Source organism: Mchenga conophoros, linkage group LG11, assembly GCF_057382185.1.
Source record: "Mchenga conophoros isolate Kocher_MC1m ecotype Shallow Benthic linkage group LG11, M_conophoros_male_GT1.1, whole genome shotgun sequence".
Lineage (NCBI taxonomy): Eukaryota > Metazoa > Chordata > Actinopteri > Cichliformes > Cichlidae > Mchenga > Mchenga conophoros.
In genome coordinates this window covers 15,288,238-15,304,423 of record NC_140536.1, presented here as the reverse complement: position 1 = coordinate 15,304,423, position 16,186 = coordinate 15,288,238, and the positions used below count along the sequence as shown (strand labels likewise).

Genomic DNA, 16,186 nt, shown 5'->3' with positions numbered 1-16,186 from the left:
AGACTAACACATCAGAACCTCTGGCTGTGCAGCTGGTGAAGACCAACTATAATTTCTAAATCAAAATGTAGTGATTCCTTGTTCTTCTGAGGTCACTCTTGCAGTTATGTGCAGGTCTTCCTTGAGCCTTTATTACAGCATTATTTTGATACAAAATAGATTTATTGAGCTGTTCATTGGTAGCCCAAAAAGTTGATTCTATTCAAGTACAGTTTTGTTGTTGTTGTTGTTGTTGTTGTTTTACGTGCTTTGAATGTGTACTTGTGTCTGTGTAGTCATAGCTGAGGCCACTTCAGCTGCTAGTACTTGTATCTTCACTTACTACATTAAAGAAAGTGAATGGAAAAATATCCTGTACCTTTTTAATACCTCCTCTCTTTAGCCTAAAAAGATTTACTTATTACTGCATGTACTACAATATAGCTTACACCTTCAGTCTGTATTACCATCAAGCTGTAATTCCATGCAGAGTCAAGAAATGTTAAGTATAAAAAACTGCAATTCAATATCGGACTATCTTTGCATCGTTTATTTTAAAATACCTAAAAATCTGATTTTTTTTCTAGCTCCTGGAGGTTGTAGATATCTAGGATAATTGGCTCATAGGAAGATTGCTGCTATAGACAAGAATTCAATTCATGTTTATCTATTACATCACAACACAGATCACCTCTTTTGCTGTGTCACACTGCAGGTATTTATTAAAGTCAAAGGACTCCATTTGAAACACAGCCAGGTGTGGACATTAAACTATAGGAAAATTATGTGTATTATCCTTAAGATTGTTCATTTCTCTGCTGATTACAGACACCAAAAAATAGACTTAAACACTGGAACACTTAAACTAAAAAGTAATAATCCAGCCTTCATCTTTGGATGGCTCTAGCTATGGTGAAGGTGGGACTCTACAAAATAATAATGCAGTAAAAAAAAAAGATTAGCTTGATATGCACAAAGCACATCAAACTGATTTTAATAGAACTTTAATGAACTATATTTAATTATTTACAACTATTTACTTTACTTTTACTTTTACATGCCAGTAAGTTCAAATTCAATGGACTGGCTACAGAAAACATTTTAATTTTCAGTTACTGGATATTCTTTTAATGCTAATGCTATCTGTAACTATCCTTCCTGGGCTTATTAAAATCATCTAGAAATAAATGAAAGTATTACTCTTGTCAGTACAGTATTGCTAATTTACAGTTTATTCATATAATACTCCAAGATAAGGTCTTGCTAACGCCCTACCTTGCATTTCCTAACAGCAGGCGATGAGGGTATAACTGGGCATCCATCTGTTGACTCTGTGACTGCTTGATATTTAGGAGTTCTTTTGAACCCTTTTCAACAGATTATGTACTATAACAACGCTCAAAAGAAATATTGCATGATTAGATTTATAGAACAGCAAGCAGAGAGCTAATCCTGAGATCTAGTTCTCAGGATTCAACAGAGTGCTGCATGTAAGCCAGAACACAGGCTAACAGTAATGCCAATGTGGTATTAGCCATTTCAACACCTATGACATACTGTATCTGGGCTTTGCTCTTTTCTCATTTCTCAACAAGTCAAGGAGACACAGATGCCCAAAACAAAATAACCATTGTCATAATCCCTGGGGCACCGTTACAAGGACCTTCAGCTGGACAGTGAAGAAGGAAATATGAAGAGTGTTAAAAGTAGGAAGAAATCATGTAGAAAGTAAAGAGTCATTTTTTAAAGTCATTGGCTCGCTCCAGGCAAAGAAAATGTGTGCCTAGACACTGAAATACTAAATAAATATAGACCATAGTTTCAGTGGGCCTTTTTTTCACAGGCAAATGTCTGCAAGGTTTTATGTGATGCAGAACCGTTTTATTGGTGCATGCCAATGTGAAGAAAAGAGACACAAGTGAGATCGGATCTTTAACTCACATAACTGCTTTACTGTTGAAGGACCTTTAACTTAACTTAGTAATTAGGTTACCAAAAATATTTGTGTCCTCAGTGCAAAAATATGTATTTCCATTTACATCAACCGCAGCAACTTCAGAGGAAAAAAAATAAAAGGACAAAATTCAACCTCACAAGTAGGAAGGGATTAAGACGATGGAGCAGTTTTGTTTTGTTTTGTGTATTCAAGATAGGGTTCAGACAGCTTCCTGTGGATTTAAACAAGAGTTGACTGAGACAAATTTATTAACAGCAGAGATTGTATGTCATAGACAGTCACTGTCTCTGTTTGACTGCATCTGTTTGAAGAGTGTGGCTCCTTTGCCTTGAGGCAACTCAGAAGGTTCAGTCAGAGGGTCTTTCCATCATGATGGCATTTACAACGGTGTCTTCAGGTGTTTCTTCTTATGTTGAAATTGATAGAACTTTCAAGAAGGAGAACACCAACTAGAAATCTTCATTTATTAAAACATATGACATTAACACTGAACTCCAAAGTGGTATTTTTTTTAAAAAAACTTGAAATTATGATACCTAACAAAAGTACTGGTTTAGTGTGTGGGTTTGAGAAGGAGCGAGAGCAGTGCGACAACTGTTATTAGTACAATAGCACCCTCTGCTGACTATATCTGCTAACTAATAATAATATAATGTCAAAATATGTGATATATGGTGCTTGACATTGGTGGGTAACATGCATTTTTTATGTTGCAACTTTGTATTTGTAAATGAAAATGGAGTGAGTGCAACGTTCTGTGTCAGTAAATGGGTTTGGGGTATTGATTAATATTTTAATATGACGCTAAATATTCTTTATATTAGATTTTTGAAGAATAGGCAACTATTTAGCTGAAGTACTGTTAGCAGAGTAACAGTGCTCTTGGACTTGGTAGGAAATGGGAAATGGAGTAAATCCCAGCTTCTCTGTGTTATAACTTGACAACCAGTCAACTCCTTGTTCTTTACTGTAAGTGTAGTTTAATGTGTTGCAACGATTTTGGGAAGCTATACAGGGACGAAAGAAAAAGCTGAGTTCCCTGACCGGGAATCGAACCCGGGCCGCGGCGGTGAGAGCGCCGAATCCTAACCACTAGACCACCAGGGAGTGATATCAACGTTGAGAACCTGAATAATGAAATAGCTTTACATCCCCCCTCAATTGTTATAAAGGTTTACTGTTATGTGTTTTGTAGGACTTTGAAGACAAAACAGTCTGACTACCTAACAAATTACAGTTCTTCCACCTTAATAACATTCAGAGTCAACACGTGGACATTACGCAGGAAAAAAAAATCACGTGACCAATATTCCGTGACATTATTATCATGAAAACGGAATTCAATACGCAGGCTGTGAACTATATTTTAAGTAGCTCAGTAGTTACACGGATAATTCATGGAAAAATATACACATAATAAACATACACGTAAATATTGAGTGTTAACTTCTTTTTCAAATTTAAACACACGAAGCCAATATGTAGAATTTGTCCAGCAGATGTCGCCACTTTATTGACAGTGGGTTTGACAGAGTGAAAATAGTTTTTTCGGGCTTCGCAAATCTTGGCAAACACTACAACAACAAAAAACATTTAAAACAGACTATATCATGTTATATAACTATATCATGTTAAAACTACAGGAAACGGTTACTCTGGCCTCGTTCGTTCCTGATACTTACACAAACAAATTTATTTTGACGAAAACGAGACTGAAATGCCTGAAGAAAAAACTTGAGCAACAGGAGGCATCACGGTAAGGAAGCGGTAAAAATTATTTTAATTTCGTACGTACGCGTTACCGATATTCAATTCAATACGTAACTTATGAATATAATATGATTATGCTCTGAACTTATTAGTTAGAAATCTTATATTTCACGGCGACAGGCATTTTGCAAAGCTACCGCTAAAGGGGTCCTTCGCTTGGGTCCTTGGTCAACGTGGGAGACGCGAAAATGTGAAGTTGTTTTGAATATAGAGGAGCCTTCGTGGAATTTGTGACACTAAGATATGAAAGTTTTCCGTTTTCAGAATAAAACGTAAAGGCTGCCTGGGTATCGGTGGGATTTTTCTTACTATGATGCCAGGGGAGAATCAGTCCAAAGCGTTGGCAATCGCCGCGGACGCGACGACTGGAAACTGTCAAAACTGCTCTGTTTTGCAGCAGGTCGGTGATGTTTTGGGGGGCTTTTTTGTTACCGAGAAATCAGTTACAGTGCTTTACATCATCTTTTCGATCCAGATCTTAAACATTATGGAGCGATTTAATGTGTTTTTATCTTGTGGAGTTAACGTGTTGATAAGTATTTACTAACTGTGATGTCCCCTGTTTGTTTTGTTGTCTTTCGTCAGAGTCTGGCTGAATATGTGTCTTCATTCCTGGCACTAAAACAGAAGATAGCGGTTTCAGAGTAAGTACCAACGGACGGTTATTGCCTTGGTAATATGTCTTACGTTGAGACGTGAACAGGTCGTAGTTGCGGTATTCAGCATACAAGCAAAACTCGTGTGTTTTGATTTGCTCTGAAACATGGCGGCTGTCATCAGCTACAAGCAAACTAGCTGAAATTACAATAATTTGTCCAAAGTTTCTCCCTATGTGCTTTCTAATGGAACTGATGTTCGTAAGTGACTATACATTTACTTGATTTTTTTAAAATAAGTTTTAAAGCCATTTCGCAAAGCATTGTTTGTTTGTGAATATAGGATGGAGAGAAGAGGAATGAAAGTCTGTACAAATAAAGTAGAATACATTTGTGTGAATGAGAGACATTGAGAGAAACTGCAAGGAGTAGACTAGGAAAAAGGATGAGTTTTAATGTTTGATGTCAATCATCCAAAGCAACAGACAATGAAGAAGAGAATGCAGGCAGGATTGAGTGGGTGGAGATGACAGAATGATCGCAGCTAGAATGAAAGGAGGTATTTGCAATATGGTAGTGAGATCTGCTATAAGGTATGACTGGCACTGCTGATGATGCAAAGACATGGAAAAGAGAGAGAGTGGATATATTAGACAAAGAATGTTGAAGATGAAGTTTCCAGGCAGGTGGAAAAGAGCAAGACCGCAACAAAGTTTGCTGGATGTAGTGATCGAGGACATGAAGTGGTTTGGTGTGACAGAGGAGGATGCTATGGAAGCAGGTGATCATCTGTGGCAACTGCTAAAGAGAGAAGCCAAAAAAAGATGAAGTCTCGGTTTAAGTAAAACTTTCTATGCCCGTGTTACTCAGATAATTAAGACGGTGATCCTCTCACTTAGACACCTTGATAAATGGTGTGACTGTATATAAAAACTTCTTATCTTTGAACTAAGCTTTCATGAACAATATCCATTCACTTTCAGGACATTGTTACTTTATGAAAATTTGTAGACTTAATAAAACATAAAATGTTTTTGGGGTTGTTTTTTGTTCTTTTGCTACATTCAATTGGTTTAACACATGGATCCATGTTCTCAACTTGTTATGTGCAGTGACACAATCAGGCTTCAGCAGCAGCTGGAAGAGCTTCAGATCCGACTGGTTACTCTGGAGAAAAAGACGGCTGATTATGAATCGGTGCAAGCAGAACTGGAAGAAAAGAAAGTAAGCGGTTACACTTTACAATCTTATGAAATGTCCTAACCTGTAATCATATGTCTGACTCTTAATACTGTTTTCACACCAATAGGGCTGCTCGATTATGGCAAAAATGATAATCACAATTATTTTCACTGAAATTGAGATCTTGATTATTTGACGATATTTATTTAACCCTTTAAGACCTACTATAGAACCAAGTCCGCCAGAGCTTATATTATTTTTTTACATGTTGTAGTGCCATTTGTGGGAGCATTTCAAGTTGCTATACAACTGTTATAGCCCATATTTTAATAATATGTATGTATTAAGTCCATAGTAACTACATTAATTGCAAAAAAAGTGCAATAAACTACAAAAAAATTGAAAATCATTTTTGTTTTTTTTTTACATATATTTCTACTTGGAGAAATTTAAGAGGTTTATCCCTCAAAACTTTAAATACAAAAAAATTGCAAAAAATAGTTTACAACAACAGGAAATTTATTTTGAGTGTCTTCATAGTTTTATTTTGGAGATACACCAATTTTTATATACTGCAGGAAAAACAAAAAAACAATCCTATGATGCAAATTTGCAAAGAAAACAGCAGGTGCATCAAAATAAAGTATTTCCAGCAGTGCAATTAGAGTTCTAAGCATCCCAGAAACTATTCAGAAAAGTCAAACATGACTTATAAAAACACCAGTATAGGCTTTTAAGGCCTACAAGTAAAAAACTACATTTTCCGCGAAAATGACGTCACTTCCGGTTTCGGGCAGGAAATGGCGGACATGCGATAGTTCGCGCTGACGTCTGTTTCACTGTGGGAAGTGGTATGAACAGGTAATCGGATCAGCAAAGCGTGTTTCTGGAATATTATGTTTTTGTTGCTGCAAGCGCTTTTTATGCAGTTTTTGCAAAGCTTTATGTGGAAGGAAACCGTGACCGAGGACAAGCTGATGGCATAAGTTGTAAGTACAACTCCTCTGGTTTCATATGCAAAAAAAAATATTGCGCTAGCTTACGTGGTTCAGGTTCTACAGGGATTTAAAAATAGTTACACAAAACGGAACGTGCGGCTCTGACCGGCTTTAAAGGGTTAACAATAACAATGTATTGAATAATGACTTTAAAAAATAATATAAAATAGTGTGCAACACCACTGAAGTTTTTTTTTTTACCTCTCTTTTCAACCAACGGCAGTCACTCTCCTCTCCAAATAACTTCTGCTTAGCTTTCTGAGCTTCCCTCGGGTCCTCTTAATCAGCGGTCTCCAACCTTTTTTGCGCCACAGACCGGTTTATGCCCGACAATATTTTCACGGACCGGCCTTTAAGGTGTCGCGGATAAATGCAACAAAATAAAACTAGTACCGGTACCGAAAAAAAGATTTATTCATAACACACGTGAAAAGACCCAGGAAAACAGAGTTAACAATCAAAACGATAACAAAATAACGCTGAAAACCGATAAAAACCCTGAAAACCACACATTTCACACCTGAGCCTCAACTCTCGCGGCCCGGTACCAAACGACTCACGGACCGGTACCGGTCCAAGGCCCGGGGGTTGGGGACCGCTGCTCTTAATTGTTGTGACGCGTGTTCGAAATCAGAGAGGTGCGCTGGATTTGCCACACGGAGCAGCGCGAGAGTAAAGCATGAGGGAGGGGCTAATAATCGGCTCAGTCATTTTTAATGATGGTTGAAAGCCCAGATCGTAATCGTGATTAAAATTCGATTAATTGAACAGCCCTACACACCAAATAATTCACACTCATAATATTTCATTAGTTTCTGGCCTTTGCTGATTATTCACAAATTATTTATTTTTTTACAGAGTGCTCTTAAGGTGTATGAACAACTATCTGAAGAGGTGGAAAAACTGAAGGTGGAAAAAAGCGAGACAATAGCAGAGTATGTACTGGATCCAGTCTTGGTCATAACAGTACAAATAATGTTTTTTGCTTTGGAATTGTTAGTTTTTATTAATCTTCTTTCATTTTGAAGGGATTTTTTTTCTTTGTTTATTTTTGTTTTGTTTTTTGGTAAAGCACTTTGTGACACTGGATTTGATAAGCGCTACAACAGTATTATCATTATTATTAATGTTGTTATCATTCTAAAATGCTAACTGGCATTTTCCATTTTCATCAGGAACAAAAAGCTTGAAGACCAGCTAAAAAATGTTAAAGGTACTTTGCATTTGCATGGTGTGATTTGTACCAGGGAAGACTTGTAATTGTAATTGATTGAATTTGTCCTAAATTGTCTTTCTTAGATTTGGCAGACAAACAAACACTTGAAAATGCACAGCTGAAAAGAGAAAAGGCTGTGGTGGAAAACGATTTGCTGATATCTCAGGTAAACTAAAGGAATGCTCTCCAAATGAATTGTTTGACCTTAGTTTAATATCATAATTTACAAAAATGCAGCTAGCATTCACAGTAGCTTTACATAAATCTGCTAAAACTCATAAAAAAATGTCACTTGTTTAGACATCCTTGCAGAAGTCTCAGGCACAAGCAGAGCAAGCTGAAAAACTCATGGATGAAAACGCCAAGATGACAAGCACGTAAGAATTTGCACGAGCTGTTGAAATATATGATTAGTCACAGTTTGAGGTTCATCTTCTTCTTCTTCTTTTTTTTCTTTTTTTTTGAGCAAAGCTTTTAAAATGAATTGCACTGAAAAAAGGTTCCATGTTGTTTTCTCATCAACAGAAAGGACAGCCTTGAAAGTAAAATCAGAATTCTTGAAGGTATTTAAAATCAAATTTTACTAAATATTTTGTTGCTGTTAATAAGTTCTGAGTCTTTTATGTGTTTGTTTGCTATCTAAGCTGTGATTTCTTTGATATTTTTTTTTTAGATTCAGTTTGCCAACAGAAGCATAAAATTTCCCAACTGACCAAAGAGAAGACCATACTAGAGAAAAGTATCAACGATCTACAGGTGCAGTAAAGCCCTTTACAAATGTTATGGAGTAAAATATTTTCTAGTATGATAGACCAGAGTACAGGTTCGACAGCTCTGAGTTTTCAATTTTCATGAACATATACAATACAATACGATACAATACAATTTTATTTATATAGCACATTTAAAAAACCACAGGTATGCCAAAGTGCTTCACAGAATGAGTTAAGAGCAATAATAAATACAAATATAAAGCACAAAATACAAATAAAATATACTAACAGGCGGGTGACATAACTAACCAATAATACACCAGGCATAGTAGGCACCAGTAAAGTCCACACACAATGCTGAAGGTTAAAACATTATAAACATTAACAAAGTGATAAAGATAAGTTCCAGTACAGTAAAAATGTGGGCTCTAGGAGACGGGGAAAGCAAGGCTAAACAAATAAGTTTTTAATTGAGATTTAAAAGATTGAATTGAATCAGACGCCCGAATAGCTAGGGGGAGGTTATTCCAGAGGTAGGGTGCGACAGCGGCGAATGCGCTCTGGTCTTGGTCTTGGTCTCTGCGGTCACCTCTGGTCTTGAGCCGAGATCTAGGTCGCACCAGGAGCATATGTCAATGCCGACCATGATGGTTATCCACATAGCCAAAACTCTGGAGCAGACACAGCTGCATTACTGCATTAGATTACGGCAATATGTCTCTGAAGGTTCTCTGTCATCCAGGTCATCCTGCTGCATTAGAGCCACACAGTGGATGGAGACTACATTTTATTCTGAGCTGATTATAAATCAGTGATATAATTGCTGTCTCCATCCTTGTATATGGAAGACTGGATGATTGTAAAAGCGCTCATATTAAGTACAGTGTTCTGTGCTTTGAAATGAATCAGGGTGTTAGTCAGCTGGTTCAGACGCAGCAGGAAAAGGAGAGTCAAAGAGAAATCAGAGTTTGCTATAGAAAACCTGCCAGCAGCAGGTTAAGTTCAGTCTGTTACCCTGGTAAGAGTTGAAGTTCACTGGCTTTCTGGATCAGAATACTCAAGTTTGCTAGCTAAGCCTGCTTTCTGGAATAGGATCCGACCATTATCTGTGTATAATTTCGTTTCTGTTTTGTAGGTGAGACTGATGAAACTGGAAAGGGAAAGGAACAAAGGTAAAAATCAACAATGAAAATTATTAACGATAATATTTTCAGCATTAAAGGAAACAATAATATTGTCTGTTTAATTTTTAACAGCATCCATTTCCTGACTTAAAATCTGTTTTTAAACAATATCTGAATTATCTCTCAAGAATACAGGAGCACAACAACTCAAGCAAGTGCGCCTGCAGAGCCTAAAATTGACAAAGGTATGCAGCTGTTTACAGATTTTGTGATTTCATTTGAAAAGCTGCGTGCATACACCAACCCCCAAAGCGGCCTGATTTTTACATTGTAATTGCAATTATGTTTTATCGTGTGTTGCAGAAAAGTTCTGGATGTTGCTAGAGAACTTGTGGGCATGTGTAGACCCAGAGCAGGAGTCGTCTGTAAACCAGTTGCACTTTCACGGTATTGTTTGTAACATAACAGCATATACGGTCTTTTCAGTTTGTTTTTCTTTTATTTAACAATTCTACACCTCTACATACACAATATCTTCTTTTATTCTTTTAATTTCAGAGTCCAGAGTTCCTCCTTCCTCTCCACAAGCCACACTGCACTCTCATTTGAGTAAAATGTCCCCGTTTGGTTCTCCGAAGATCAGTGAACCCCACAGTTTCCACATTCCAGCGAAAGCAACTTGTACGCCATTAAACCAGTCTCCTCGCGCACAGGATGCCATCAAGCACAAAGCATCTCTTCAGTGCTCTGGTGAAAGAAAGCAGGCAGGCACTCCAAAAACGAGCAAGCGATCACCTAAGGCACGCAAAACTGCTGAGTCATCTACGGAGATGGACACATTATCTGTTGAAGAGATTATCAGATTGTTTAAGCCCATGCCTCCCAGTATTTCACCACTTCCAGATTTGGTGAGAATTTGGTTAGATCTAATATGAACGGCTTTTGTTGTTGCTTGTTGATCAAAGTGCTGATTTTCCTGTTTATGGCTTTACACAGTGTTCTGTTTACTGCAGTAGTTTAAAGGAAAGTCTTTAATATAATGTGAAAGTTTGTTTTTGAGAAACGTGTGTATGGTCAGACACTAGTTGAAGTCCTTCTTGGTATCTTAAAAGGTTTCAAAGCTGTAGTGGCTGCACATACCTTTTAATTAGAATTGTCATCAGCTGATAAAACCTGTAAGATTAACTATTTAAAATCAAATACCTTAGAAAGATTACTCTTTGATAAACCTTGTTATTCTTAGGTCATGATAAATATAATATCTTTTAAATTACATTCTTGCTTTCTTGTTTCCTTCAGAACACTGAGGTGGAATCCATGAAAATGGAGGTTCGAGAAAATGAAAGTCATTCTAAACCCTGTGAGGACCGGCCTGCTCTTAAACAAGAGCAGACCTTACACATTGCAACCTCACCATCAAGTCAAAGGAATCCAAAATCAGCTGCACTTCAAATGGAGGAGAATGCAGACTTGTCGGTAGTCGCAGACGAGCGAGAGGGGGAAATTTCCAATGAAAAGGACTTTGAACCAACCAAGTTTGGTGACATTCCTAAAGTTATTGACAAAATCGCTACAGATGTGAGAGGAATACGTCCTCAAAACGACATGCTGATTGAACAGGAGCCATCATCTGCACAGTTATCACCACCATCATCGTCGTTTTCCACATCAAGTTTTACAGGATTGATTGAGGCTGTGCCATTACCTACTGAAAGTACACTTCTATCCTGTAATCCTGGCATCAGTAGAATCTCTAAAAATGAAAATGCCTTAGAAGATGCAAATAGTGATCTCTCAGAGACTGTAACAAGCATGGATGTTGACATGAGCCCTAGTGACATTACTGATAACAAAACAGTTGCTCCTGATGGTGGAGAGTCAGCCCTAATAAGTGACTCTATGGAAGGCATCGTGGCTGCAGCTACACAAAATAGTTCAGACATTGAAAAAAATACTCTGGATTCTTTTAAACTTCAGGACAGTACACGGTCTGGCTGCAAGGACTCTGATATACCTGAACATACTCAAAGTTCATCAGGCAGCAGTGACAGCATCACTGCTGTCTCTAATGAACATCTTGAAGAGAAATTGGAAGTTGATGAAAGCATCAAACTTCTTGGGAAGGAGGATGGGAATGCACAGAGGACTGCAGAAGATGATGTGGCAGCTTTGCCTGCATCATCAACCTGTAATAATATACCTCCACCCCCTACATCTGCGTTGTTAAAGAAGGAAAACGACCAGTCCGGTGCTGATCAGGAATCTGGCCACGCAAATGTTGAACCTTTTAGAAAAAAGGATGCTGACATAGAAATAGTTACCAGCTTCCAAGAAACAAATACTATAAACTGTGAAACTTTGAAAGAAAGTGCACATTCTCTTTGCAAGCGAGTGAGTCCTTCCTGCCTTTTAGCCTCTATAAAGCTGCAGGCTTTGGATAGTCATCCTGGAAAATTGAACGTTGATGTTAACATAGACCATGTCTCAACAAACAAACCAATTCCTTTTCCATATTTAGAGAAAGAATGTGACATTGAAAAAGCTACTGTTGAAGATCTTCCTCAGCACAAAGTACACACCAGTAGTAGTACGTCATTGGAGACGATGCCTGATTCCCCAGAGACAAATACTGTAAACTGTAAAGCTTCAAAAGAAGATAGACATTCTCTTTGCAGGCAGTTGAGTCCCTCATGTCTTTTGCCCACTGTAAAGCTGGCATCTTTGGACACTCAGCCAAACCCAGGAATATTGGATGCTGATGTTCAGACAGAAATTATTTCAACAAACATACAATCGCCTTCTTTCAGTTTAGAGGAACAAGGTGTCACCAAAAGTGCTACTAATGAAGACCAGGCTCAGGATGAAATGAATGGAGGTGATACTACTCCATTAATTCAGAATCCTGCCACAGAAGGAAAAGATAAATCTTTGGACTTGCAAACGGTAGAGCCTGAAAATCTAATAAGAGAGGAAAAAACTACCTCAGGAGAAAGTTCAGCTGAAGCTCAGGCTCCAGAGTGCATAAGCAATGTTCGCGGCGAAATGGGTCCTCCACTTCCTCGTCTCCTTACCCCTTTGAAGACTCCTCCGAAGGCGAACAGATCTATCAACCCAAGGCAGGCTATTGGGAAACTATTATTTCCTTCACCCATGGATGGAATTGAATCTCCTACTTCACCTACTCAGACTAACAGAACACCGAACCGTCATCAGCTGAGTTCTTTATCCACAAACAGCCCACTCCCTCTAAATGGAGTCCCCTCATCACCACTTCAGTTCGGCTCTGCCACGCCTAAACATGCTGTGCCAGTCCCTGGTCGCCTGCCTTTGACAGCAGTGAGTTCTTCTCCTTCATCATCCTCAACGACGCCATCTCAGGAGAATTCCATGAGATTTCTCGACACCATGTATCCAGAGCTCTCTGCCCGGGCTCGTACTCTGAGCATTCTTAGAGGCAATGTCAATCTCAACATTTGCTCATCCGAGGGCAGAACATTACCGACAACCGACAGTCAGAAGTCTAGCTTTAAAACTATAAACTCCACTTCAACGGCCTTCACAAAGACTGAAGTGAGGGGAGAAAAAAGGCCTGCCATCGGTATGCTGCAGCCTAAAAGCAGTAAATGTCTCAGGCTTGATCAGGCTGCTGGTGTGACTCGCAATCAGGTGCTTGCCTCCTCTTCAAAAAGTGGAGACGACACCTCATCAGCCCAGAATCCGACACTAGAACAGCCGAAAACTGAGACAACCTCTTCACCCCTGAAATCTGTAGAACATCCACAGAAAAATCTTATAGTTAACTCTTTAAGGAAAATTGAAGACCAGTGCTTTGATCTGCTGCCTGTGATCCGGAGCCATCTGCATGTTGGTAACCTTCCCAAAAAGCCTGTCTTAAGAGATGAGGAGAAGGAGGTCATCGCTGAAGTTTGCCAGAGCAACTCAGTTAGTAGACTGTTTATTGTTCTTACATTTTTTTATCTTTTAATTTCTGGTTGGAGGATCTACTGGGCTGAAAATAAAACAATCGCACTCTACTGCTACAATGCTTTTTAATAACCCTTTTGTCAGTAAATGTATTACCTCCTTCCTGTTTGTAAATTTTGCCACATACGAGTATGAAGGTAGTTTCATGTCAGCAAAATTAAGCAATTAGTTCACATCTGCCTCTCATCAAAATGTCTGACTAGTAAGAAGGTTCTTTGTGTGTAATTTGACATTTTTCTGTCTCTCTTGGTTTACACTTTAGGCAGATGACATGATTGTGGCCATCCTGAACAAACTGAAAGCTGGGAAAATGGACCTGAGTCGAAACTATGTGCAGGCCCTCTGCAGAGTCTACACTGGGCTCTGTAGGCAGAGGAGAGATGTGGAAAAGGCTCGTGTCCTGGCCTACAGCCTCCTAATAGAAAGTGAGCATTTTATGTTGTTCCATATTTATAAAAGCTTTACACAGCTTTTCTACACTAACATGGTTTTATTTAAAAATAATTCTAATGACAGTTTAAGAGAACTTGTATACGTGATAGCTAATTTGATTTTTGGTGTTGTTTAACTGGAAAACATAGTGACGGCATGGAAAGCTAAAGTTAAAGAACTACCTCTACTCGTTGTGATGTATTACTTAAGCTTATTTGTAGTCAATATTGCTATTATTTTCTTTATTTCATCCTTTTTGCAGATTTTCCAGATTCTGCGAAGCTGATTTTATTTATGGTGACAACATGGCCCAACCTTCTCACACACACCAGTTCTCTGTCCCAGGCCATTCATGCCGTCACCAAACTAAGAGCATCAGAAGAGCTTCTCAGCTGCCTTTTAGCATTTCTTGGCTGGAACAAGGTATTTTTTGATTACGAGTATGCATTCTTTAAATCAAGTAGTGTGTGCCCTCTTAAACTTATTCTTCCCATATCACTACAGACTCCTCCCTGTGACATTGACGAGCTGATCTCCAGAACACTTTCTGAGATCAGATCGGGATCAAATTTGTCCTTCACAAAACACAGTCGGTACGGGGAGGACCTTGGAGCCGAGGCTTGGGAACACGTCTATGCACTGCACCTGCTTTGTACAAACAAGAAGTGGAAGTGGACCTATGATAATTTACTAGGGTATGTTATTTTGTTTTTCTGTCTTGTAGTAATAATAATAATGTGAGGGTTTTATTTTTTGTTTTTTATGTGACTTGCAAATAAGATGTAAAAAGCCATGTCCAACATGGCTCCTGAAGGCACATAGCTTCTGCTTAACTTGTTCATTTTCTTTGACAGCAAGGAGTTGTGGCCACTGATGAACAGTTGGGTAACACAGCCAAGACAGCAACAACAGCCCATCTCTGATGTGGCTGTTGCTACTGTGCTCAGACTCATAGGTCAGATGTTTCCTAAATTTATTTGGTTATCAAGCTTTAAGCTGGAGGGATTTGTTGGAAATTACATTAAATGAATTAAATTGTTTTTGTAATAGGATGCCTTGGTCAGCTGGGGCTGAAGGAGAAGTGTAATTCTACTGTGGTCACTATTGCCAATGTCATCAATACATTTGGTAGGCACGGACCAACTGAAGGTAGGACATAATTGCATACTGAAGGGAATACAATGTTTTTGTTAACATGGTATCTCTTTAATTTGTGTAGTGTTGATTTAAGCAAGATTTATATTTCTCTGTCTCAGACATGTTAAAGCACATTTGCCTATCTGTATTTTCTGTGCCATTAAGCACATGCTGATTTGCCGCTAAAAGGAAGGGTTTCATGTAACAGTTCTAATTATATTATGTCACATGTGTGCAGGTGTGCCATGGGAGGTGCAATTAGCAGCCATCTACTGCATCTATGACCTGTCTCCATGCAACCCCAAACAAGCCCTGGAAGCTCTTGCAGAATGGAGAGGAGAAACATCTCAAAGTGTCCCTCCTGCTGTCACTAGCTGCATTAACCAGCTAGCCTCTATTTGCAGACAAGCCAACAGCTAAAGTGCACAAATCCACAGACATGACAGTCTGTCCCCTTTTTTTTGGAAACAGACGCATAAATTGGCGCTGATTTAAACTTACTGGGTGACTCACAAGCAGTTATAAATTGGTGGTTCTAAAATTTTAAAACGTCCAGCAGACTGCTTTTTGTTTTAATTTTTTTATGTGCACTTCTACTCTAAAATTATATAAAAATGTTTATATTTCTGAATTTTGTAGCAGTTTTTGTTTTTTAAATTGAAACTTTGCCTGTAGCAAATGTACTGGTATAACTTCTGTTATACTCAGATTAATGCTGTAAAGTACTGTACAGTGTGTATATGTGTGGTGTTGCTGTGTATGTTTTTCTGCTGAAGTTTACAGTTGTAGCATCAGTGTCTGTATTCATGAAAAATAGGATTGCCAAAGTAAATATGTTGTACAGTTAAATGCTTGAGAGATTATTTAATTGTTTTTTTTTGGGGGGGGGGGGGTTTCAAATTAAAATGTCCGAATTTGGATCCAAGTTGTGTTCATTTGCTGCAGTCTCTGTTAACCTAGGTCTTCTCAGTGATGTGTACATACTTCAAAACTATTGGGAATGCTGCATACTATCGGATCAGCTTGTTATTTTTATAAAAAATTATCTTGAAACTAAAAAAGTAAAACGTTCACAGTTTGATGAACAGTGAGGTTTAT

At 38.3% G+C, this 16,186-nt stretch overlaps 1 protein-coding gene and 1 non-coding gene across 3 annotated transcripts; one reads left to right on the top strand and one right to left on the bottom strand.

Moving 5' to 3' along the window:
• Positions 1–2,971: 2,971 nt before the first annotated feature.
• Positions 2,972–3,043, bottom strand: trnae-cuc (transfer RNA glutamic acid (anticodon CUC)). Its single transcript has one exon. It is a non-coding gene; the product is annotated as a tRNA-Glu (tRNA).
• Positions 3,044–3,857: 814 nt separating this feature from the next.
• ice1 (KIAA0947-like (H. sapiens)) lies at positions 3,858–15,971 on the top strand. Of its 2 annotated transcripts, none has more exons than XM_085291107.1 (20): positions 3,858–4,106; positions 4,292–4,350; positions 5,415–5,526; positions 7,341–7,417; positions 7,658–7,695; positions 7,782–7,864; positions 7,999–8,075; positions 8,224–8,261; positions 8,372–8,454; positions 9,547–9,583; positions 9,724–9,780; positions 9,899–9,982; positions 10,094–10,443; positions 10,835–13,477; positions 13,782–13,944; positions 14,214–14,374; positions 14,456–14,646; positions 14,806–14,906; positions 15,002–15,100; positions 15,327–15,971. In XM_085291107.1, exons 1-20 carry the CDS (start codon positions 4,017–4,019, stop codon positions 15,506–15,508), a joined length of 4,725 nt encoding a protein of 1,574 aa, XP_085147233.1. In that variant the 5' UTR covers positions 3,858–4,016; the 3' UTR covers positions 15,509–15,971. The 2 variants fall into 2 exon arrangements, with proteins under 2 accessions (XP_085147233.1, XP_085147232.1); XM_085291106.1 differs by lacking the exons at positions 3,858–4,106; positions 4,292–4,350 and adding exons at positions 4,858–4,895; positions 4,985–5,083.
• The last annotated feature ends 215 nt before the right edge of the window (positions 15,972–16,186 follow it).